The following is a 26,674-nucleotide window of genomic DNA, read 5'->3' as shown; positions in this document are numbered from 1 at the left end:
CATGTTTTGGAAACATTCTCTTTTAAATGCTAATAGTTTAAAAATATTTGAAGTTAAGGAGGAACAGTCTTTGCCCTTTATACCATAATCGTGACTTAATGAAAACAAACAGTTTAATAACAACACTGTTCTTCACAGCTAAACACAAAAACGAAAACATCACAGAATTGATAAAGCTAAAAACCAAAGGATCTTAAATACCATCTGGGAAGGTCTGTATCGATTCAGTGGACATTCAGTTAAAGAAAGCAAAATGCAGCCTATAAAAAAGGAGATTTAGTTGGGCAGAGTATTATCTTATTTCTCAAAAAAAAAAAAAAACCCAACCTCATAATGTGCTAATAATAAAAATATTGTGTTAAAAATCATCTCAAGAAGAGAGGCTTCAGTGTAAAATTTAACTTTTCCAAAGTGTTCCCTCTGCATATTTCTTACTAAAAGCTTCCATACTGGCAAACTTAGGAAAGGACAAGCTACTAAAAACTGGCATAAACAGTAACAAAAACAGTTGGACCTGCTAAGAATTTGTTTCCATTACAATGCCTAAAGAAGGAGAAAAGAACACCCCTTACTATCCTACAGGAATAAAGTTCTCCACTAAAGCAACCAAAGGAACATCTCTGTAATTATTTTCAGCACACAAATAAAATGCTTAAACCTTTACAGATGATAAAGCAACGAAAAAACAACCTTGGTTACTGTAATTCTTCAGCAAGAGGACTACCTCTGCAGATGAGACAATATTAGAAGTTCTCCCTATTCTTGCTCACTGCAGCCTTCAAGTTGTCCATCATCACCAAAACCAAACATCTGTCCTAAAATGCTAATTTACTCTGGTGATTTATTATCCAATAAGTATGCACTTTGACTCTGCTGAAGAAAAGTAAATTAAAAACCTGAAAGTAATCAAACTTTCTTGGACTGTGTAATAATTGATGATATCCTGTCATCTCTTCAAGGTGATCAAGAAACCAGAGAAGGGACTCATCTTTGCACTGTGATCTTAAGAGTCTCTAAGGGTATATGATTTATTCCAAGTCCATGGAAAACTGTATCTTACTTGCAGAAAGTCTTTGGAGGGAAAAAAAAAAAACCACTTCTAGTTCATATCTGCTTTGTTTTCTAGAGTCTACTGACATCAATATGTTTGAAAAAGGCAAACAACTTCTCTGCAACTCAATCACGACTTGCAAGCAGGAAGCTGTGAAAATCATCATTAGTTCTATAAAGCAAAGGGTTATATTTACAGCGACTGCAGATGAGAAAAAGAAAGATGCCTACAATCAAGAGCAAGTGCCAAAGGCAGACAAAAAGGAAGTGGGATTAATTACTTACAACAATGTGGTAGTGGCTAATTACCAGTAGAGAAAAATGGTTTTAAAATGTTCACAACACCATTTCCTTAGCAAAGAAACACAAAGCATTGCCAAATAGCTTCACTTGATTAAAAAAAAAAAAAACACCAAAAGAAAAAAACCCACTAAAACTAAGAGGGTAGTTTACGCACCATGACAGAATCTATCTTAAACTTCTAAAAATCACCCTGAGCCAACAGCTGGTATCAAACATGAAGAAACAGAATGGCAACAGTCCAGTGAAGACAGGATGAGGAAAAAATGGCTTTCATGCACGACAAACAGACACTCAATTCTTCCCTAATTTTACCCCATCTTAACCCATCCTTGATCAGATCCAGTCCACAGCTGCATATACCCCTAGGCAATATCATTAAATTAAACATTACCATTACCACAAAGGCAGTAAATGATAGCAATACTGATTGTTAATCAATTCCACCTGGCCAAGCAGCCAGAATTGAGCTTGTTGTAACCACATTCAGAGTACTTCTACATCCTTGCCATGACCATTGTAACACAGGGTTCAGTCAAATGCACCACATTTTAGTTGTCAGTGACATATGAGTTGTGGTTGTAACAGAATAAAACAGGAATGGGAACCATCTCATGATGATCATCAGGCAGCAGTGTTCTGCTGTAAAAGCAAATATCCAGTAGGAAAAAAGTTATGGAAAAGGAACTGTAAGGATAAGGTGCATAGATATGCAGACATTATAGAAAATGTTATACAGGTTGTCTCCAACAGATGTATTACAACATGTTTCCCTAACGTTTCTATTTCAGAAGACATAAGTTGATGCCAAATTACCAGAGTTAAAGGCAGTATTTCTTTGCTTGGCAAGAAAAAATCATCTATTTTAAAAACTGGCAAAGGACAAAACAGAGGATGAGACAGTCATAAAATTTGGGGGAGGAGGGTTACAGATAAAAAGATACTTGCATAACAGTTTCCTGAATTGGAGTATTTCCCATTAGAGAAAATGCAATATACAGGAAGTGATTACGTTTTTGAAGATATTTACCACACATGAACATGCAGGAAAAGTAAGGATGATTTTTTTAATACTTTGAACGTCACACATTTACCACCATAATTAAAAAACAAGCTTTTTGTGTTTTTTTTTTTTTTTTTAATCTGTAACTTGAATTTACCAGGACTTTATCAGGTTGACTAGGTTAAAGATCTAATTTTAGCCTAACTGGGCCAGCATGGATAGCATCAACATATGCTATCATCTTATCTGTCAAAAGACATAGAAGGAAGTAAGGTATCATTGCAAAGCTTGTGAGCTTAAATCAAAGCCCATTTCCAAAAGTATCACATTCCAAGCCAACAAGCCACCTTCCGATACCTTTAGCATTGCAGAAACTCAAAAACAGCAAAATCTTTTCAGAGAAAGGAAATTGAGCACTAGGGATGCCAGATCAACTGCTCAACTGCCTCATTCTCACCCAGATCAAATCTGCTAGAGATTTATCAGGAGCAAGTAAGACACTGCTCTCTTCAAAATGCTAAAGACAATAAGTTAAGCATTTGGAAGAGCATCAAAACCAATCCAAATAAATGTGCCTGATTTTGCATGTGCATGATGATACACTTTAATTATATATTTTCACTCTTCTTCTAATGGACCCTTTGTTTATCATACATACTTCCAAAACTATAAATACAAAACTATTGAGTAATTATTTCCACTGTGAAACAAAGTTACTCACTATGTAAGGCAATCATTTATTCACTACAAACCATTCACACCCTTCTCAGAACAGAAATCATCTGGACAACTTGATTTTGCAAAAGTAATGCTCTTTAAATCTTTGCACATAATTTTAGTTTCAATAAAGAGTCAAGAACAAGACTATTTCATCATGCAGAAAAACTGGTGAGCAAAATACATAAAGCAGCACAGACTCCTGTTTCTCTTGCAAAGATTTGCCCCTGCAAAAACTTGAAAGAAACAGCAGTGAATTATTAGCTAATAACCTAACAATCATGCTTAATACAAGATAGATTAGGAAAAAAGCTAGAGTGAGTAAAGTTATATTATTTCTACTATGTAATTTATATTTAATTTTGAAACTGTTTTTAATTTTTTTTTAAAACAACTACAGAAGTGAAGGAAAAAGCATTCAGTTGAAGCAGACATTTTCTGTGTTGCACTTTTTGTATAATGGAACAATGTAAGACCTCTATAAAAATATATCAAAAAAATATCAGAATGGATAGTTTTATTCTGAGCAGATCTGTTTCAATCTGATACACATAACAAATAAGTATGTTCACCCACACATTATCCTTTAACAAAGAGAAACTAAAATCCAAATCTACCCCCAAGGGCTTCTACAGGAACACAGTAATTCATATTTTGTTTTAAAACACAACCATTAAATTTGACTGCATAAGCTACTATTTCTAAACATATTTCTTAAACAAAGTAACAGTTTTCGGTCTCCAATACCAGGCTCAGTTCAGGTGAAATTTATTTCCAATCATAATACCTTCTGGGCTTTGTGACATAATGCGGACTGGTGAAATCTAAGCTTCAAACCAAGAAAACGGTATTTTTCCAGGTGGGAATAGGAAGAGTTTTATCTGCCATTTATTATAACTTCTACACTGCCAGGTTTCTTTCATAATACAGATTTGCTGGTTTTTTTAAAATGACAAATGAGCACAGAAAATAAATGCGTACTGGAATTTCTATCCCATCTACATGATCAATGGCCTCTTTCTGTAATATGCATTTCTGCTTAAAGCAACAAACCTTTAATAAGATATCTGGGTGCACTGCAATCTGAAACTGTGCTGTACCATCTACAGCAAGTCCTACCAAAGCAGCCCAATAAAAGTTACAGGAGACCAGAAAGTGTCTTGACTATTCACAGCTGACCCAGTGCAGCAGACAGCCAGAGTTCACTGCAAAGTCTTTAATTCATCCAGGAAAAGAAGCTTCTTCCCATGGGTTGTGAACAGTCTGACATTCCACAGAGCATTTAAACAACAAAATGTGAACTGGCTTCCTTTATTAGTTTTGCTTTAGATCACTTCTATTCTCCATTGAATACACTGTGGTTCAGAATCCCCAAAAAATAACCAGTAAATTTTGCTATGAAGTCAGAAATTAATTGATTCAGTTTATATTTTCTTTTCCACTGACCATTTAATGTCATTTTTCTGTCTGGAAAGTAGCCAAGTTCAGAGAACCATCTGAGTTCTACTCTCCCCACAGAACCACAGTCCCCTCCATTCAGTCATACTGCGTGAGTGTCCCTGCTTGCCAGTCTTGGTCACAAGAAATAATTGACAAAAATCATTATTGGTTCTTGTGGCTCACCAATCTTATCAAGTTAGTCTTAGAATAAACTGATTTCAAAAGGCCTTGGGAGGTTGTTGACTGCTCCAGCCTACCCTGGAAGCAATCCATTACCCACAGCAGCTGTGTCCACTCTGCTGAGTTAAAATACATGTGCTTGTTTATTCTGTTATTCCAGCAAACAGCATAGCTTCCTGTCAGCAGGTAATAACCTTGGCCACTTAATCGTTCAGTGCACAGGAACATTCCTGCCATTCCATTAGGAAGCGAATTCTAGCAGATAACACAGTGCCAGTCAGTACAAATGCAGCATCAGAGGCCACTGTCAAGAATGTAGCTAGGATACAGTGTTTAATTTTAGAGAATTTAATAAAGTGAATTCCAAGTTAAATGTGATGTCAACAATATCTTGTGACCTCCACTGGCAGCTATTTTTACTTAACTTGAGTTAGGATGATGACTTGACTGTGAGAGGGTCTTAATACAGTATTTATTTTTAAACAACATTCGAAGTGCTTCAGTGGGTCTTAAAAATAGAAAAATAATCAAAACAAGGAGTTGTCATCTTGGCTGCCCAGATTATTCAGGACCCAAGACATATATCCCTGAAATATTTTTCCCAATTAAAAAGAGAAATAAAAATCAAGCTTCCACCATTGAAAAAGATAATATTAAGCCATTTGCATTTTTAAATACTTTATTGTCACATTACTCTTAAGGCTTAATAGTCTCACTTTCACACATATAATGTGTGAAATTAATTACTTAAGGAGAGCCCCAAAGAGCATTAATGAGCTTCAAAGCTTATCACTGCATGACAGAGTAAGATCATTCTATCACCTGCCCCTTTCACTTGCCCATAATTTGATAGGTGTGTGTTCTCCAGTACTCACAAAGCATCAAAATACACATTCTTCTTAAGAGGCTTTAGTCATACCTCTTTCAGTCTAATCATCATAACAGCCACCACAAAAATGGCAGGTAACAGAGTATTCTGCTTTGGGAAGATGGAGTTTAATTACTCCATTTATTTTCAGAAATATAATTTACTAAAAGAAAAGAAGCATGCCTGTTTGCTGACAACAACAGAATTACAATTACTTTCCTAAGTCAGTGTAAGCACCTAAGAAAGCTAACCAACGAGGCTGGATTAAATACCATCAGAAGTCTGAACCAGTGAGATCTAAATCATATATAGCTCCAGACATACCACAGATAAAAACTGCAGAACAAAAATGCTTATTCTGTTTAGCATTCCAGTGCCAATGCCTTTAAAAAAAGACTCATGACATGAAAATCACTTAATTCAAGCAGCAGTAGTTGCTTCTGAAGCAAAAAAAAAAAAAATTAAACATTAAGTGGAGGGATGAATGCAATGCCAGGAAAGAAAGAAATTAATTACTGAGACTTGCCAGGATATAGGTACATCCAAACTTGAAGGTAGTTATGCATGAACAAAAAGATAAAATAAACTTTTTGGTATCTTGTCTCACCAATGCAATCATGACTGGAAGACAAACATCCCTATGGACTTTTTTCATGCCATACAACTTGGACATTATGTTTGGAAAAACAGTTGGGGGAAAAAATGAGCATCAGGGTGCTTCAAAAATTATTGTCTTCTGCTGTCCCCTAGTGGCACCGTAACTTCTTTCACAAAATTCATGAAAGAACACTTTCATCTGTAGGCTTCATAGGTTACAGAATAGAAGGCATCAATAGAAATTAAAAGCCAGAAGAAATTAGTTTTGCAGGCAATTGCTACAAGCAGCTTTTATTTAGAGTTTTTGAAACTAAATCCCAGAGGAAACACTGTAATCTAGTGTTTTAAACCACTGACTCTTCTAAGAAATTGTGTGGCAAATATAACACTAAAAGTATTTACTAGACTGCCCATGACATTGTCAGTATTTTAGAAAGTCTGTCAGTGAACTATTTAAGACTTTGAAAGCAACTGGAAGAAATAGCTTCTAGTCACTCTAATTGTAGCATACCTTTCAAGTTTATTAAAAAAAAACCCACTCAATATATGTCAATTCTACTATAAAGCAAAAGCATTACTGGATTACACTCAGATTTTCTCAATCTTACTTAATAAATCAAAAATGCAGGAGTTGCAATTATGTTCTTCAGCAGGGTAAAATGCAAATGAAATGTTTCTTAGGGAACACAGTGGCCTTATCCACTTAAAAATAAACTGCTACCTCTTGTTTTAGATCAAGCTTTGCAAAATTGTAAGATGTATGTGGGAACACGTCCATGATTGTTAGTCAAAGGTTTTCCAGCCCCTTCCCCAACATATTTTCTCTCCTTTCATATTTACTTTCATATCACAAAATAATTTGACTTCAAAAGTAAACACTATTTGGCATCCCAGTTTTAATTACAGTTTAACACAGCCCCTTAATTAGATGAGATATTTAATTTAGCTTTCATTCTATGCAATTATATTCTCATAACCCATGAAAATTTGTACTTATCTCGAACCTCATTAATGAGGACTACTAAATTGCAGTTCACTTCATTTTTATCAAGTTTCCAGAAGAAACACAAGCTTCTCATATGAACTTTAGCTATTGAAAACAAATGAAGCTTCCTCCGCAACACTTAGATTTCAATGAGAAGTACATTCTCAATTACCCACATCAAAAACTGCATTAGCATATTTACTTATTGCATAGTATTTACTTAAAATTATTAGACATCTCCCTTGTTTTATTTTTGAAGATTTATTTCATGCTATTAAGTTTCCTAAACAAATTTCCTTCTAGGACTGTTTTACCTTAAGGATGGAGACAGCCTGTATGTTTCTTCAAAATGAATGCCCAGTATAGGCAGAACCTGCTGATCCTTGTTTGAGATTAGGAAAGAGAAAATACCCACGAAGCTTTTCCTACAGAAAAGATTTTTTTTTTTTTCACTGTCAGTCAACAACCTCCAGCTCACACAACTTGCTCAGATGTACTCCCAATTTCTGTAAGGTCTCCCTACTGAAAAATTGACATAGAAGGAAATGCAGTTAACATCCCAGCAAGGCATCCAGCACAGCCCACAGTCCCTGCAACAGACACCCTGCCCCAATTTTCTGTCTAAATCTGTCCCTCAAGCAATCACAGAAGGCTGCACTTAAGAGGCCACTGAAGACAGACCTTTAAGGTTGCCAGGCTAAAGTCCTCTCAGAGGACATTTGAATAAAAGCATTATGACAAAGAGTTGTTTGACTTTGCATCTCTTTAGAGCTGTTTCCCCATGCTAAACTTAGTTAAAATTGCTCTTCTCAGCTCCTACTGAGAATAGGGAAAAGGCCTGAGGATTACAACTCCAGGAAGGTGCTTTAACTGAGTGACATTGGCTCAGAAAGAATATCAACCAGTATCCTAAACCCTGCCAATTAAACAGTGCCAAATACATTGTTTTCCTTCCATGATGACAGTGTGCCATGAAGACAAAATTACAAGCCTTCTGTGAATCCACTCAGGATTAAAAAAAAAAAAGAAAGAAAAAAGAAAATTTAACAGAACTCTAACCAAGCCTATATGCTTTTCTCTCAATTGGTATGCATAAGATTACATCTAAATTTTAAATTAGCAAAATAGCTACGTGTTTTATCTAATTATATACAACACTCACTGACTTTGTACATTGACAGGTTTTTTTCAGTCATTTAAAAATTTATCATTCCCTTCTATCATAGAAGATCAGAAAACTGAGAGCAGAGAGACAGAATGGGGCAGAAATGTCACCAATTACAATGAAAACATGGCTAAAACATCTACATTTTGAAAGAGTGCGAGAAGTGCATTGGCATGGTACAGTCACCAAAATTTACAGTCTTCTGATCCAGGAACACAGATCTCAAATTGTTATAGTGTTGAAATCCTAGTCCTAGTAACTGCTCTGTCATTAGGTTTGACAACTGCCTGTATTGCAAGCTCTACTACAAACAAATTAAATTAGAGACAAGATATAATGCTAGGCCTTGCATTTCGTCCTTCAGATAAGTGCATGAGGTTTTTGATCTCCTGAATTATATGCAGTAACAGCTTCTATTTCACTTAAAAATCTACTTCAGAGATGAAGGACCTGGTTTACAACCGTGTATCTGGGTAACTCCCATCATAAAAGCTTAGCCACAAATATTTTAACTAAAGCTATGCTTAAGTATATAATTCCACAAAAGACTTAGAAAATTAAAAATTTAACCTGTAATTAACATTTGATTCCTTCCTCCCAAGTTAAAATAAGGAAGAAATAGTTCCATTCTTTTGAAGAGTCTTCACAAAGAAATTGGATCCACAGTGTAAAACATTACTTATCTGTAAATGTCAGTAGCAATACAAGCTTTTCCACTCACATACACAGACTCAACTCATCCTTTGAGGCAATCCTGCCAAGGGAAAAAGGTTTTCTATTTCCCCCAATAATCGTTCCTAATCAGATGGAACAATCAGGGATACTTTTGTCTGCTGTAACAAGTCTCTGAAGCTCACTAAGAAATTATTAAGTTAAATCATTACTCCTTACTAATCAAAAGGGTCTCTTAGTGATAACAGCCTTTTTCTTTCTAATTTATATCTTAATTTTTTTCAATGAGTCTTTAGCCAGTGATCTGTCCCTACAGAAATCTTGTTTTAAACATTAAAATACTAATGAAAAGTGAAAACAAACCTGGCTGTTCTTCCCACTCTGTGGATATATGTGTTTGCATCTTCTGGACAATCAAACTGAATGACCCAATTCACTGCTGGAAAATCTGTGTAAAGAAGAAAATACAATAAGGAAGTTCACTGGACTCAAAACCCTCCTATGCAAGAGCATTAATTCCTGTAAGAACCATCACTTGGACCCATTTACAGACACTAGGTGCAAACTCTGAAATGTTGCATGCATTAGCATACATAAACAATCACTCGCTTCATCAAAGTAAGTTAAATTAATTGTGTGTTCATTTCCTAAATTATGACAGTGCAATGAATGGAACATAATTTCACACTTGACAAGAATAGACATGTTTTGTATCACACAGATGATAAAACACCCTATGGTTAATAATTATACAACAATATCTGACCCACTTTTAATCCTTACTGTTAATATGCTACACCACTGGGGTCTGAAGTTAGCTGTGGTGAGACTGCATCACTTCAGCTGTCACATACAGAAATACAACAGCCCCTCTTAAAAGTGGGAGGGGGTGACCAAGCCTGACAAAAGTCAGCCTTGACTGTCAATGGTATTAATAATAAGCATTTTCCAACTGCTGCACTTCACTCAGCAGCAGCATGCTTTGCACTGAAACCAAATCTACAGCTATACAGTATTCCAGAATTATACCCACACTCTAAACCAAACTAACCATACCCAAATTAGATAGTCACTGGTGAGATTTCAGCAGTATGGAAGGTATGAGTACCAGTTTCATTCCTGACTTCAGTTTTTAGAGCACCTTCTTTCTTTTTGTAACACAGTGACTAAACCTCACATTTTGGACAACAGAGTTTGCTATCTCAAAGAATGACTGGACTCCTGAAAAGTCTTGTGTTATACTTAAATGCCTCAAGAACTAAAAGAAAAAAAATTATTTTACCCTCATTTATTTTTATGTCTCCTTATCAATACAGTCCCACAATGCCACTCATCTATCAGACATTAAAATTTCAGGTTTCCATTTCCACATATCAGTAGGTTAGCAATTTTTCATATCCTTTAAAATAACCCACAGGATACAAGCATATCAGAAATACTTAAAACTGCTGGAATCTTGCCTTACAAGTAAAAAAATACATCCTTGATACATCACTGTTTACCTACCACATTTCTCTTGGATAAAAAGAAAATATAAGAACAGATGAAGTGGGCCACTTCAGTAAAGGAACAGCAGAACTCTAAGAAGCATCTCTATTTTGAGCTCCTAAGCAAACTACAGCTTCATTTTTCAAAAACTGGGTCAGTCTTCAGAGTATAATGTCTGATAAAGCTTCAACAGGTTTAGCTGCTGCTCCCCTCCTAGGTGGATACCTACCCAGGCCACGAGCTGCGATATCTGTAGCAAAAAGCACTGCTGCCTTTTTCCGAACAAAACAAGTGTAGACTTCCATTCTCTTCATCTGCTGCTGCTTGCCATGGAGTGCCAGGACAGGAAGACCAGGCTGAAGCTTACAAAACACTCTGAACAGATACTGAACCTACCCAACAAATCAAGGGGGAAAAGAATTACCATGCACTGTTAAACATGTTAAGATCATATACACTGTATATAGCAACTGAAACTGTACATCAAATTACATAAACTTTTCTCCACATCAGAGAAAAAAGATGTTGAGACCTTGTTACACAACCAGGTACTAAAAGATGAAAGCAATTGTGGCAAAAGACTGCCAGGCCTTTTGATGGCATTTCCTAAAGGAAACCAGAGGAGGTAACAGCAAGAACAACTTGGGACATGAGTACTTAGGCTGTATGCAAAGGACCAAAGTCCTTCTGAAAAGTCCATGAGAAGCACTTCTTTTAGACAGTACTGGAGGGGTGCTGTGTTTTATACTTGCAACTTAAATCAATCTACAGTCTCAGTTTACTATTTCAAGTTTCAACATGTTCTCTTATAAAATCAGCCTGTTTACTCTTACCTACAGTACCCATGATGCAGCATTGTTTTACAGCAGGCAGCTACCTAGCATCTTTTTAAGAAAGTAGTTACATAAATTGTGTATACGGCTGAACAGCTGCAACTCCAAAAATTTCTGCACAACTAAGCTGACCACTTCAGTGCCCCCAGTCAACTGCAGAACAACAAAAATATCACAACCTCTTCCACAGGTGAAAGAACTGCAATGAATATTTACTAGGCCATTATAAAATGGTCTATTATTGTAAAATACTAGCCTTGTATTACACTAGTAAGCAATACCTGCACTGTAAAATACTTGATACATGCAGTAGTTATAGGTACAAATACCTGTGCCAAACAAACATATGCAAATAGCTTCAACAGAATGGTCCCAGGACACTTACACAAGCAGGTATTTGAAGGATTACTTCCTATGTAAGAAAAACCTTTGCCAGTACTATTTCACAATCTCACCTTCTCAAACAGGCCCATTTAAAAGCTTGTAAGGAAAGCAAGTACAATTACTGAAATACTTTGTAAGCTAACTATGAAACATGTCAAAAGACAGAACTGAAATAGCTGGGCCTTACTGACATTAACTTTTAGCATTCATTTTGAACAGCAGACCACAAAAATGGCTGAGAACACTCAGGTCTCCAGAACCTTCCTGCACTGAGCCTGGGTCACTGAAATGCCTCGAAGCCAGGTCCCGAATGACATACAGCAGTAGGTGATGTTTTGTTCCTCCAATTTCCTGTTGAAAATTAGTCCACAATCTCACCTGTCTGATGCATTGATACCTATATGAATACCTTCATTTATCATTTTTTAAATTCTGGGGCAGAAGAAGGGAGAGAAAAAACATACCTCTTTACAGCTTGCAAAAAACACAATGCTCTTCTTTTTCAAATGAGTTCTCAGGAAAGAGTATAACATGTTTACTTTTTGCTGAAGCTCACAGACAACATAATTCTGATCCAAAGTTGCTGGGGTACTAAGGAAGGAAAAAAAAAACTCACATCCAAAAAGTTCATTTAGATAAATCACAGAAATGTCTCACCTTTCTTTTAAGCCAAGAGTGTCTTATACATACTCAGAAAAAGGAGAAAAGAAAAGGAATCAGGCTGGAAAGCTCTCCCACTTGGAGAAACAAGTCTTTATCAGTTTCATTTGAAAGCTACATCAATTCCCTTATTAAAAGCCAGTGGGGAGGGACAGATGACTTTTGACGTTACTTCTAAATTCATTTACTTCCAGCAAGGCAAACTTTTCTTGTCTAAGCAGCGACATTCAAATTGCCTTGACTTAAAATGCAGTTTTGTCTATTAGTCCTATTAAAGCATCATTTGTGCTTAAGGCAATGTCAAAGCAGAGTCTAATCACGCACAAAAAGAGAGCATTGATGTACTTCTACTGATTACACTGAGATGCAAAGTGACTTTCTAAAGCTCTGAATTGTCATCTGAACTCACATTTCTGTTCTTAAAAGCAGAAATAAAACAAGAAAAATTATTTGGGATATTTGCCCTTGAAACACACCTAAAGGCTCATCTTCCTTGACTTCACCCTAAACAGACTGTGGGTATTCAAAATTACCGTTCTAAGGTGGTCGCTTGGGAGGATGAAATTACAAGAGACTCCTCCAGTTTTCATTCTGCTATTTAATTTGAATTATGCCACAGCACTTTTTGCTTTCTACATCTTTCAGAGGAAATTGCTTTTATAAGGCAATAACCTAAGGCAGTAAACTCTAAAACAAATTAATACTTACCTTTCTTTTAATTTGGTTTGTTATCTAATTGCATTCTCCCAAATATTTAAAAAAATTAAATGTACTTTAAAATAGACTTCACTGAACATGGGAGATCTGTGAAATAGATAGTCACCAAAATGAAGACTGCATACGAGGCTTGTACATTCTCTTCTGATAAAAAGGTATTAGCCATACTTTTTTTTCTGGCAATCATGTTTATTTAAAATGCCTTTGATAGTACTACTGATTAAAAAAAGGTATTTGAAGTACAATACAAAGATAATCAAATCAAATAGTAAAAACTTCTTCAAGATTCAATTGCATGGTTCTGCCATGCATTTTCCTGACGATTTCTTGTTTGCTCCCAGGAAAACCATTTTTATCTCTGTGCTTCACCTTTCTCCTGCATCTCACATATGGAAATATATGCATATTTCAGAGAAGAGCAGAAAAAGAATCATCCATGCTCATAAGTAATTTGACACTCAGATGATCGAGCCCACAGAAATTCAAAATGACATTCTTCATTTGGATTTCAAAAGAAAATTATGTGCCAAAAAGCAACATTCATTTAGTGATACATTACATTTTTTGAGTATGGCACACCACATACTTCCCTTCCAGCAAGGACCTCCCATCCTACTCCTAACTGTAGGGCAGGACAAATCTATTTAGTGCACACAGGGCCAGAGCCCTAAACATGCATAGAAAACGCAGCACATCAGGAAGCCACAGGAGTTACCACGCATCAACTAACAGCACAAGCTTTCTTTTGGGCACCTAATACTGAATACACAAGCAAGACTGCCATTCTGCACTTTCCCAAGAGGAAAGCACATCCTTGGAAAGCCAGATTCACAAATGGCACACAGACAAACTATCTGTGGTGCTTTTGCACAGTAAGCACACACATATGGGAGGCAAGGATGCTGAACTGCAGAAAAGGAGTTACTCAGAACTGAGTGCTGCTAGACCCAGCACACTGGCTATAATCCACTCTGCAGCTTCCTCCTGAGGAAAAGGATTTCCAGTCTGAGAAGCTGCCTGAGGAGTCAAGACAAGCACAGGTTCAGCCTCCCTGCAGTGATTCAGTCAGAACTAGTCCCCTCTGGAAATTCCTTGCTTTCAGGAAGGCAGACAGCAGGATCAGACACTGATCCAGTGATGGACGCACAATGCTACCTCTGATTCAGAGAACTGTCAGAGCAGCAGTTAAATAGGATCACTATCTAACCCTCCCCAGGGTGAAAAAAAAAATCCCAACATACCTGAATTTGGCTTTCTCATGAACCCAAACATATTCTGGATCTTTCAGACTCAGCCGTGCAAGATCCTTCACAGATTTTGTTTGTGTTGCAGAAAAAAGCAAGGTCTGGCGTTTCTTAGGTAGATTTTCTATGATTGCATTCATTGTATCAGCAAACCCCATGTCTAGAATTCTGTCAGCTTCATCAAGAACTGGATTGAAAGATGAATTTGACAAAAAAAACTGGGTTTAGATTTATTTATTTATTTTTAAAAATCTACATTAAATTCATGTAGGACAAAATTCTATCTGTACTTAAAATGCAGAGATTAAATTAACTACTGTACATGACAGCAATCTCTTTAGATATCCCTGTACTTCATAAAACATGTTTTTAAAAATACCTGCAACAGAAATCATAGCATTTCCCATAATCTGTGCACTACAGCCCTCAGTTTCACATGCAGAAGGAAAAAGATCAGCATCTCAAGTGAACAGTTTGGCAATTTGCAAACAGACTCCCTGTCCTTTTACTGAAATAAAAGCACAGAACGTAAAACAATGTTGTAGTATTTGTGACAGAGCAAAACACTCTCCTGCACCTAAGCTAAATTTACCATTGAAATATAGGGTATAAACCAAGCAGCACAGAGACAAAGCTTTAAAAGCGCCTACATTTAATGCAATTCTTGTCTGTCATGAATTGTACTAAGTGTAGCAAGCATAATTTCACATTTTATTAGCTTCATTAGCTTCTTAATTGCTTTTAAGTTCCTCAAGCTATGCTAAGAGATTATGCAGCTCTTAGAAGCAGGCAAACCTTTTCATTACACTGAAAATTTTTGTTCAGACTGGAAAGATGAAAACAAATAATGGTAACAATGCAAACAAAAGAATAAAAGGAGCGGAAATCTGTCTTAAAACACAAAGACTATGTTTTCTAGAACTGGTCCAAAATACACACACTGCAATGGATATCCTATATAGCTAGTCAATTATCATGTCAGGAAAGACACAAGAGCCATAGCCAGAAAGGTAAGTTTAGCATTAGTAAAGACAAATGTAAAAGATTATATGGGGCACTACATTGGGGTTTGGGTTCCTTACTAAATCCCCTGCTTCTTTTCATCCTAGGGATGGCATGCTCATCAACTGCTTCAGATAAAGTACACACAAGAAAGGGATTTTGCTGTTTTCTTATTTAATCTGAACATGTGCAAGTTTAAATGCCATTTCATCTACATAACATGACAAGAATAAACTTTTTATGCAAAGAAGTGCTGCACACAATTATGAGTTGTTACAATATATTCTTGAGTACTTTCAAGTACTTAAAAAACTTACTCAACATTTGCAGATCAGATGCATAGAAATATGATGTTTCATCCATGTGTTGTAAAAGCCGTCCTGGAGTGCAAATTAGCATATTTATGTGGTGGATTCTTTCAGACTCCTCTTTCAGATCCTGAAATGGAGTTAATCCATCTTAGCTCTAGTTGCTCAGACTAGAAGTCCAGTACCAGTTAGGCCAGTTTAACCTATTAACAGCTCTTAGAAAGAATAGTCAAGGAGCAGCTCTCCTCTTCCCACAGATATGCCACCATTCTTCAGCATGTCCACATCTGTGGCTTGAGGAAAAGGTATTTCAGAGTAATCTAAATTAAGAGGATAGTCCTGGAAGACTTGGCAGGAAGGTCCATCCAGCCACGGACACTGCAAAGACCTTAAACAGGCCTCAAAAAGCTTCAGAAAAGACACAGAATACACAGAAGAAAATCGTGGGTCACTGATAGGTTCCCATTAACCACTCTCCTCCCTGACTTTCCAAGCCCAGGGTTTCCTTCCTTAACTAGCACTTAATACAGCACTCAACTATGCTTCCATACAGCAAACTCCAAGAGAGGACACACACCTTTCCTCCAATGATAAGGCCAGCTGAGAACTCATGGTTCTTCCCCACTTTGCGCAGAACCTTGAAGGTTTGATAGGCCAGCTCCCGGGTAGGTGAGATGATCAACACCCCCAGGCCATCAGCTGAAGTCCACTGCTGCCGATAGAGGAGCTCCAAAGCCTGAAAGAAGCGACCATGTTATCACCACAAAAATCTCACAAGGAAAATGTGCAATAAGTTGGTATCAAAGTGTAATTTAAAAAAAAAGACAAAGCCACGTTAATTAAAATAATGATATGAAGAAACATCAGTGCACACTTTATATGGTTGATGATATATAAATTCTAACTAATGGTAATGACACTTGCTGTTAAGCAAAATTCTCCAGTACCAATCTAAGACAGACAGCAATGAGTGGAAAATCATAAACACTTCACTGCACAATTAATCCTACTCTGCTAAATTCTGGAAATTAGGCCATTTATATGATAATAGGAATCAGTACAGAAAAACATGAGAAATTTCTCTGCTCATGAGGTTTTGTGGGAACCAGGAATACAGTGAGCACCTGGAAGAACATTAATTATTGAAGCTTTCATTCTGGCTTATAGACTTGAAGCAGTCTATCTACATATTACATATAGAATGTTCCAACTAAAGTTGGAGGATTATTCCCCTTCTTATGAATTGATGCTGCAGAAACACTCTATCAGTCAGCTAATCCTAACACAAGGACTTTAAGGTATGAATATCTGAAGCCTTATATCTGAAGAAATACAGAGAGCTGGTAATTCATACTTGCACAATGAATTTTTTTCCACTTCTCAGCTCTTCAGCTCCTCTCTTAGCCCTCTTCTCTAAAACTGTTTTAAAATAATGTTTGTAAAACTAAGTACATCTACTCTTATATTAAATAGTAATCTCACTTGTTTCTTAAATTCACAAGACTGGTGAAGCCATCTACATTTTCTTATTCTCTACTAATGAGATTTTTTTTTTTAAGCAGCATAAATCTTCTTTACTAGAGAGGGTATTCAAAGCACCTACTACCGTTCTCACAGTAATAGGCTGCAAAGAAATTTATGCTTACAAAAATGCAAGTAATGTTCAACAGAGTAACTCCATAAAAAAAAAAATTCTCCCCTCTGGGGTTTGTATCCATTTATATGTGCACTTTAAGCACACATCTCAACTGAAGAAATGAAATGCAGATCATGATGCTTTGAGTAAAACTGTCAGATGTGTACATCCATTACAGGGATTTTCATCCCACTTTTCTGCTTGGCCCTAGAAGTGATTTCCAAGGAGTTGACAGGAAGTCCACAATCACTAAGGTTAACTTTGTTATGTAAGGTCCAAATTGTAACATTTTAAAGGAGTGAAAACCAGTCATTAAAAAATCTAAGGAACTGAAAATCCACCATTCTGTTTCAAACAGCTAGTTTTCAAATGCCAGAAAAATTGGACAACTAGAGTTGCACCAGGAAAACATCCTTGAGAGAAAAACAAAGCACTTTCTAAACCACACAGGGTCTACTAATGTAAGGATCAAAATGAAACTTTTAAGTCACAGAATATTCCTAGCACAAAAAATACACTTCTTTCCGAAGCTCAAGGAGCTTTATTCAATTCCTAAGTATCTTGGCTTTCCTGAAACAGACCAATTGGATTTTAACTTTTCTCTCAGGATCTACTAATGTAAACTGACTGACATCAGTATTTCAGAGATAACGTGGTTTGAGTAGAAATAGAAGGATGTAAATTACTTACTGGAACAATAAAGGCCAACGTTTTGCCCGATCCAGTCTTTGCAGCTCCAAGTACATCTTTACCTTGTAAAGCCAAACCTATGGTCTGCCTCTGAATCTCTGTTACCACACGATACTGAGATTCCTGCAGTCCTGGTATTTGCAGGGTGGGAAGAGAGAGGGTGGGAGGGGAAGAGGAACAAAAAAAAGAAAGAAAGAAAGAAAAAAAGCTAGTCAATTTTGTCTGGTCCACAACTGCCTTGCTCTGCTCAGAAAATGCTGTACATGGCAATACTTACCTAAAACTTAGTTTAAAGAAAAAAAAATGTTCAGATGCAGATAAATTATGTATTCCCTTTTACTTATATTATTTTTCTAAAGAAAAGTTCTATACTCACCTTTTAGGGTTTTCTTTGACAATGGAAAATCTGAAAATCTTTGGATTTCACTTGCATTTATCTGAAACAAAATAATTTTAATCAATGCTTACAATCCAACCATAAGAGAGGAACTGAATAGCATTCTACAAGTTGGTGTGAACATATTGTTCAGTATGACTTGATTCAAGTTAGCTAGTCAAGCAATCTATACTAGTTTGACCTAATCTAAACCACAGATTTACCATAAACTATTAGTAAGTAATTATATACTTGAATAATGCAGGCTAATAGCACAATTTAAAGCTCAGACATCATGAAGTCACTGAGAAATTTAGACTGAAGAGGCCCTCAGGAGGTCCATGGTCTACACCTTACTAGAGCCCAGATGTCATTTTCAGATCTGTGTTTTCAGATCCCAGCAGGGATTTGCTTGGGATTATATCTCATCCTCACTGCAGCATGTATTTGGGTACTCAGAGCTGCAGCAATATTACATCTACCTGACTGACAAGAGTTCACTTATGTCCTGAAGCTCACCAGATTCACCAACCTCTAGCACTCGGTGAATTTAATTTTTTAGAACTGTCCTACAGGGTTAAAAAAATACTAAAAAAGTAGTTGATTGTCCTGGCACCTACTAACTTAATTCTCTGTATGCACCCATATTTGAGAGCTGTTAATTACACACACACACAGAGTTCCCAATAAAAAGTGTTTGAGTCCATGAGTTTGCTCAATGATTTACAAAGATGAGGTGTCAAGTAGAGCTGTTGGAAAAAATGTAGTATTTTCAAGGCTGTTCTAGCAGATGTGAACAGCTCTCACTGGCAAATTTCACAACTAATAGTAGCAGGACAAAAAAAACCCACAAAACTCAAGAAAACATAGAGACTACTGAATTTATAAAGCCTGAAAAAGAAGCCAGACTACACAGCTTTGAATGCATGCTGACTAAAATCCATAAACCCAGATTTCTAAATATCAAACTTGGAGCTTACAACTCACGCATTTCTAATAGGCATTGTTTATCTCTAACAAACTGCTGAACAGAAGTCTCCCAAATCAGGGACCAAGCAAAATAGTCTTCAGACCCTCCTGACATCTTGTGTTAACAATTCCAGAAAAGGTTTCAGATAAAGAGCTACTGAGCTGTCAGATCAGCCTTGTATCTCCTTGAAGTACCAAGCATTTTACAGGCTCTGCCTGTTATGGAAAACTGAGAGGTTGTAGCTGTTTGAAGCATCTAAATCACAACAGCACTCTTTTCAGCCTAAGTCTCTCCAGTAAAATCAAGACAAGTAACTTAACACATGAATTTAATCTCTATAAATAAAAGGTAAAAACAGGTAAAAAGTTATAATGCTCTTAATAAAACCTGGTTTTGATACATTTCAAGGCAAAGCACTAGCAAGATAGATTTCAAGCTTTCACTGTGTCCTAACAGAGCAACTAAACTTTTGCCAAACATCATTTTGGAGGAGGGAAAAAATCCTACTAGAATCACCATAAAAAAGGTCTTTTTTTGACTTTCATAAATTGGAATTCTTGACAAATACTTTCAAATTCAGTTGGTATTTCCCAGTCTTACTATTTTGCATGCTAAATATTTACAACTCAGTGATGTGTACAGTTTCTGGTTCATTTCAGCCAAGAGACTCTCTGCATAGAAAAACAGTAGGCCTACAGGAGGGAAAAGCATTTTACTCACATCAAAAAAGAATTCATGCAATCAATTATGTGCAGCTAAAGGGATAGATTTTAACAGGTTTGTGATACATCAAATAGGCTATCAGCAATCTGAAATTGTTCTAAATAATTGAAGTATTTCAGTAGTCAATTTCTTTTTAATTTTAGATGACTCAGTAAGAACAGATGTATTAATCAAAAAAGAAGACAAATATTGTTCCACTCTTCTAACCTCAACTTCTGCAAATCAATTTAAAAATCATTACAAGCATAAGCCTAGCTCCTTCAAGGATGTCCAAGAAAAAAAAAAGTGAGAACAGTATTGAAAATGCAAGGAATGTTGGGAAAGGCCACGTCACAAAGCTTCTTGTATTATTTCTCTGCCCTGCATATTTCCAGGAGCTGAATAATGTTATGTTGTAGAACCCTTGAACTCTGAAGGTACTGATATATTTTTAAGTCATGTCCAAATGGAAGGCATAAGGACTGATGTCTAAGGTAGATCTTCTGATAATCCTATTCCACATCTACATGCACCAGTGGAAAACACTACCAACTTCTACTTTTTTAGTTTGTTTCCTTCTCCAAAGTTACTACCTCTGCTCATCTGCTGGGAAGCTGTAACCATGAGCTCTCTCCAATCACCTCCATATGAGAGCAGCCAGCTCATTTCAAATATTTCAAATATTCTGATCTAACTTGACTAATTTGACACCAAGCAGACTAGAAAGGATTTTTCACAAACAGCTCCCCAGCACATGAGTTAGGCTGTTAATGCTTTTCATGAGCACAACTGTTTGGAATAGACCAGGTCCATCAATGGCCTGACAGTCAGGCAACAAAGTTACTGAATCAACAGAAAAAAAGCTCATCTATGAACATATAACACAGGAAATGGTCCCATGATATGGACACACTGAAACTAAATTTTACATTTTCCATCTATGCTGCCACACGATTGCCATCACAGGTCAACAAATGGAAAAAAAAATCCAGTAACAAAGTATAGTGGTTGAGTCTTCATTATTAATTTTGTCTTGTTTATCCACTGCAGTCATTCTCACACATGAAATCATGGACAGGAGGTCAAGCTGGATCATCTTGGATCCATCAGTCATTCTACCACTATTCCATGCACACATAAATCTAACCCAGGCACAGCCTGTGTGCCAGAGACCCCAGCCACTGCTCTTCACAGAGAGGAGCTCACCCAAAAGCTTCTACTACCTTGTCCCTAAGGGATCTGCATCATGCAGAACTCACTGGAGATCGCTGACGACCCAAGCACATGGCACTTCTTCACAATTCCCACTCCTACTCTAACCAGATCCAGGGTAATATGGAAGAAACACTGGAGACCCAGTAGAAAACCTTGTCAAGGACCAGAAAAGACTATCTGAAGGACTGAAGACAGAAAGTTAGGTGCATATTCAACTGTATGTTCACAGGCAGGAGAATCCTGGAGCAAAAGGACAGCAAAGCTCCAGAAGAAGTGAGACCATGAGCCCCCAGAACAATCCTAACACAAACATACATTTACTCTTTCTTAATTCTGATGAAAACATGCCTCAATGTTACAAGCCTCTTTTCTTCAACACCCAAAAACATACACAAACACAACCTTCCACCATCCAACCCCCACCTATGCTGCCCCAAGCTGCACAATGAAGCAGAACTATCGCCCAGGCCCAGAAACAGATACATGTGCAGTCACATTAGTGACACAGAAACATCCAAAGGCATTCACATAGCCAAGATTAGGAGTAGAGGAACATGCCATTTGTTTTCAAACAGCAAAGCAAATGATCCAGTGAAGCTCAAGAATACTAACTTGCTGAATCTTAACTAATGGAGCTAACATGACCTCTTTATGGTAACAGATGTGTTTCTTCTTTGTCATTACTTTCTGCTCAATCAAGTTACAACCACCAAAAAGTCATTACCACCAGCTGTGCCGAGTGCTGCATAACCAAGCACAACTGCCCCGCAAACTCAGCAAAAGCTGGCAGGAGGCAGAGCAGCACACATCTAACCCGTTATTCACAATTACAGCGCTTTCCACTGATCAGTGAGATTCCAAAGCCGACTATCTCCCGCAGGAATCCAAGGGGCTCTGAGAAACAAAACCAACACCACTCACTTCAGGTCTCGCATTCAAACACCTATTTCCTGGCTTGAGGCTAAACATCACATTCATTCATATTGATGGTTTGCCCGTCGTGCGTCTTCTAAGGAGACAAACGTGTGCTATCTCCAACACGGAGATACCCACGTTGCCTGGTGAGAAGGGCCAAGCGCCCCTGGTTAGAACCTGCTCCAGCCTCTCCTCCTCCTCGCTGCCCTTTAAACCACAAACTCCCCCACCTGAGGGTCCCACTGCCCCGGTTCCACAGCCTGTCCAGTCACCTCCACTAAAACCCCTGAACTGCGGCTGCCGGCCCCTGGCTCCTCTGCCTGGGGATAAAGAACAGAGCTCCATCCCGACCTCGAGACAGTAAGAGCCGGCTGCCCGCCGCAGAGCAGTGCCACCCAGCACGCCTCTTACCTACGGGCACCTCCAACAGCCCTGCCGACCATGGACCTACAGATACCGTCCCTCCTCCCGGTTCTATCCACATACACGCCACACGAGGAAGGAGCCACTTTTCCATAGACCGCCGCGCCCGCCCGCCGCGCACAGCCCCTGGCTCCCGGCCCGGCCGTACCTCGGGGTAGCGCTGCACCAGGCGGCCGATGTTCTCCCGCTCCACCTGCCACTCGGGCCGCTTCCTCTCCTTGCGCTGCAGCCGCAGCCTCTTCGTCCGCCGGGTGTACTTCTTCTTCCAGCGCTCGAAGCTGCGCACGGGGTCCATGGCGGCCGCCGCAGCCCCACCGCCGCCAGGCCGGCCCATGCTGCCCCTCCGCCCCGCGTGGGTCGCGCACGGCCGGGTCGGGCGCAGCCGGAGCGCGTCACGCCCGGGGCGGCGCCGCCGGCAGGCACCGCCCCGGCCCGGCCGCCGCCAGGGTGGGAAGTGTGGAATGTATCCCAAAGAGATGAGTTCGTGCCGCAGCGAGGAAATTACTGCAAGTTACTGATAAAGATTATGAAACGGAAAGGGAAAAAATTAAAGCCTTGATAGAAAAGGGGTATGTGTTTAGTGCTGGCGTAAATTTTGTCCTCAGCAGTGTGATTGGTGTGGGGGAATCACAAAACCATGAAATGGATTTGGTTGGAAAGGACCTTAAAGATTATCCAGTTGCAGCCTCTCTGGTGTGGGCAGGGGCACCGGTCACTACAGCAGGTTGTTCAAAGCCCCATCCACCCTGGCCTTGGATACTTCCAGGCATTGGGCATCCACAGCTTCTCTGGGCAACCTGTTCCCGTGCCTCACCATGCTGACAGTGAAAAATTTCTTCCAAATGTCTAATTTAAATCTGCCCTCTTTTAGTTTGAATACGTTCACCTTGTTGTATCTCTACCTGCTTTTGAGAAAAGTCCCTGTCCACCTTTCTTGTAGGCCCCCCACCAGGTACTGGAAGGCTACAGCTAGGTCACCCCAAAGCTTTCTCTTTCCCAGACTGAAAAATCCAAATTCTCTCAGCCTTTCTTCACAGGAGGGGTTCTCCATCCCTCTGATTATTCTGGTGCCCCTCCTCTGTACCAACTCCAGCAGGTCCCTGTCCTCCCTGTGCTGGTGCCCCAGAGCTGGTGCAGCCCTGCAGGTGGGCTCTGAGCAGAGCAGAGGGGCAGAATCCCCTCCCTGGCCCTGCTGCCCACCATGGATGCAGCCCAGGACACGTTTGGCTCTCTGGGCTGTGGGAGCACATTGACAGCTCATGGCCAGCCTCTCATCCTCCAGCACCCCCAAGTCCTTCTCAGCAGGGCTGCTCTCCATCTGTTTCATCAGGAGTTGCCCAGACCTATGTGAAGCACATTGCACTTGGTGCATTTAAACCTGATGAAAGTCTCACAGGCCCAGTTCTCAAGCTTATCCGGCTCCCTCTGGATGGCATCCCATCCCTGAAGTGTGTCAGCTGCACTGCCCAGCTTGGTGTCATAAGCCCCTTTTTAGATACTGGAAAGCTATTATAAGGTCTCCCTGGAGCCTTCTCTTTCCAGCCTAAACAGCTCTCTCAGCCTGTCTTCATAGGAGAGGTGCTCTGTCACTCTGATCATCTTTCATGGCCTCCTCTGGACTTATTCCAACAGGTCCATGTCTTTCTTGTCCTGAGGACCCCAGAGCTGGAATGAGTAGTCTGGAGCTGGAATCAGGGGGAAGAATTCTGTGGCAAGGCTGTTAATCCTTTATTTGCTCATTCAGTATAGGCAAAAACTGAGAAATTTGGAAAAATCAAAACTCAGTTGAAAGACAGAGTAGGACTCGTGTTTAAGGTGCTGGGTTTAAGCTCTGACATCGCTTTGACCCTTCATAATACGGTTGTAGTCAGCCTTAATGGCCTTGGCTCAGAGCCTTGAACTATGCAAAGTGTTGGCAGAAAGTCACAGGGAAAACCACAAACAGACAAAGTTGTCTTACACTGCGTGATGTAATGCTGGTGTCTGTAAGAGGCACATATCTCTCAACAAACTAGATTTAACCAACCTGCAGATTTATATTACACTATCTTTACGTTCACCAATTTTTAACCCCTCCCAACAAGAAGGTCTGCATTGCTCTGCAGTTGTTCAGCGGTCAGAAACAATTCGCTGAGTGAGCTTTAGCCCTTCATCAGCACACAGAATTCAAAACAAAAACAGGCTGTGGAATTATTGTGCCACATCAGGAAGAGAAAATTACAAACATATTTATGCAATGGCATAAGACGGAAGTAAACACCTTGATGAGGGGAACAGTGAAAGACTCCCAAAATAATTGCTGTCTCTGATGAGGGTTTGGAATTCCAGAAAGCCAAGGGAAAAGGGAGTGTCTCTTAATTAGCTCCACTTTTGCCATACATATGTTGAGTGTATCACTGAAAGATGTTTTCCCTCTTCCCTGAGATCAGGGAAACCTATGATCATAGAAATGTTTGGTTTCCCTTTAAAATCCATGAAGTTACTAATTTCAGGAGGGAATGGAAAAATCTCCCTTAAATATACCCCAGGGAGATCTCTCCTCCCAGGTACAGCTTTAAATGCAATGTTTTTTTCTAGGGGTTTATTGCTGTGCAGATGAGTAAGTAAGTATTCATAAATAAAACTGAAGGTTTTATTCTTGAAACAAAAATGATTTTATCCAAAACTACCTGATAAAAAGCTGTTTGCAGGAGATGCTGATCCACCGTGAAGGGTGTGCTTTGGGGGATGGCTCATGTTTCCCACAGTTACAGCACATTACTGTGACATACAAAGCAAAGTCCCAGTCTAGCACAGTCAGACTGTCACAGGGCTCAGCTGCCAGTTTAAGCATTTTATGTCTGCCTGTAATAGAAAAACATACAAGCAAAAACCCTCCTGTCCCTCCTGTCCAGTGCTGTCCAAGCACTGGAGTAAGTCTACTCTTTTCCTGAGTAAATGTACAGTAGAAGTGTTGTGTTTGAACATGCTGTCTTTGCTCACCTGGTCTGTGTTTTGCCTGCAGGGCTCATCTCTTTCATAACAGAACAGCAGCAGTATTCTGTGAGTCATGACAGACATAAATCCTCAATTAAAAAAAAAAAGTAAAATCATATTTTGCCATCCTATTTCTAAAACAACTTTTTATGCTACTGTCATGAACGCTTTGAAGAGGTTCTGAAAAGCATGAAAGCATGCTGATTAATATGCTCATTAGCCAAGAGGTCCATATACCAGGAAAGGAAAACAGAAAGTCAAAACGGTCTTGTTCTGTGTCCCACAGTACAAGGTAAAATGCTGGATGGAGGTCCAGGCTGGAGGTCTGGGAGCCTGCAAGGGCTCTGGAACTGCCCTTCTAATTTCTCTGGTCCTCTCACTGTGACGGGCCTGCCTGAGAAACAGGGGTTTGTGAAAGTTTCTCTTTTATACAGGAACAAACTCTACCTTGTAAAATTTCTAATAAGACATTTGAAATTTTAGTTGTCTTGTAATAGTACTATCCCTAAAACTGTGGCAAAACCAGAGGTCCTTCTGAGAGAGATTGAGAGAAACAAATGAGAAATTATTCAAATAAATTATTCAAGCACAGTTGTTTTCTTGTAATTTGAAGAAATGGATTACAGCTGTAACAATAAAAGTAGCAAAGCCCTATACACAACCACAGAGAAGAAGGCAGCAATTTTTCACTTTAAACAAGACCTATTTTAGGAACAGTCATTCTCCATAGATTTCACTTTCATGCATACTCAATCTTTCCTACTCATAAGCATGAACATCTGTGTGTTTCGAAAGAGTTCTTTATGGTGACGAGGACAAGGGGCACCAAGTAACAAGGTCAGGGCCCTGAGGGCACTCGTAGACCTTAATGGCCCTGACCAGCCTCACCTCAGTCCTCCTCCTACACCCTGGCACAGCTCCACCCTGCAGTTTCAGGGCCTGTCTGAGTTATGTCACATGTCATGTTGGTCCCCAGCTCAGCCATGGCCATGGCCATAGATCCCACTGGCTGGGACCCTGAGCTGCAAAATGACTTCCTGGCTTGACCTCCATCCTGCTTTGTCACTGTGGACATGCCCAGTCATCAGTGACTATATCTGACCCTCATTATGGCCACCAGACCTCATCCTGATTCTCTTCCTTATCCTGTCCCTGACC

The 26,674-nt window shown here is 38.9% G+C and overlaps 1 protein-coding gene across 1 annotated transcript in view; it reads right to left on the bottom strand.

The window, feature by feature from the left end:
• Positions 1-22,887, bottom strand: part of DDX10 (DEAD-box helicase 10) — a 155,642-nt gene extending 132,755 nt beyond the window's left edge. Inside the window, exons 1-9 of the mRNA XM_066544772.1 lie at positions 22,689-22,887; positions 18,316-18,376; positions 17,940-18,070; positions 16,191-16,349; positions 15,623-15,743; positions 14,301-14,490; positions 12,147-12,273; positions 10,695-10,857; positions 9,341-9,425 (exon numbers count right to left, since the gene is read on the bottom strand). Of these exons, the coding sequence (XP_066400869.1) occupies positions 9,341-9,425; positions 10,695-10,857; positions 12,147-12,273; positions 14,301-14,490; positions 15,623-15,743; positions 16,191-16,349; positions 17,940-18,070; positions 18,316-18,376; positions 22,689-22,874 (1,223 nt within the window). The 5' untranslated portion in view covers positions 22,875-22,887. The remainder of the gene's footprint in view (positions 1-9,340; positions 9,426-10,694; positions 10,858-12,146; positions 12,274-14,300; positions 14,491-15,622; positions 15,744-16,190; positions 16,350-17,939; positions 18,071-18,315; positions 18,377-22,688) is intronic.
• Positions 22,888-26,674: the final 3,787 nt, after the last annotated feature.

Source organism: Molothrus aeneus, chromosome 2, assembly GCF_037042795.1.
Source record: "Molothrus aeneus isolate 106 chromosome 2, BPBGC_Maene_1.0, whole genome shotgun sequence".
Taxonomy (NCBI): Eukaryota; Metazoa; Chordata; class Aves; order Passeriformes; family Icteridae; genus Molothrus; species Molothrus aeneus.
The sequence above is the reverse complement of the archived record's forward strand: the minus strand, read 5'-3'. Positions and strand labels throughout refer to the sequence as shown.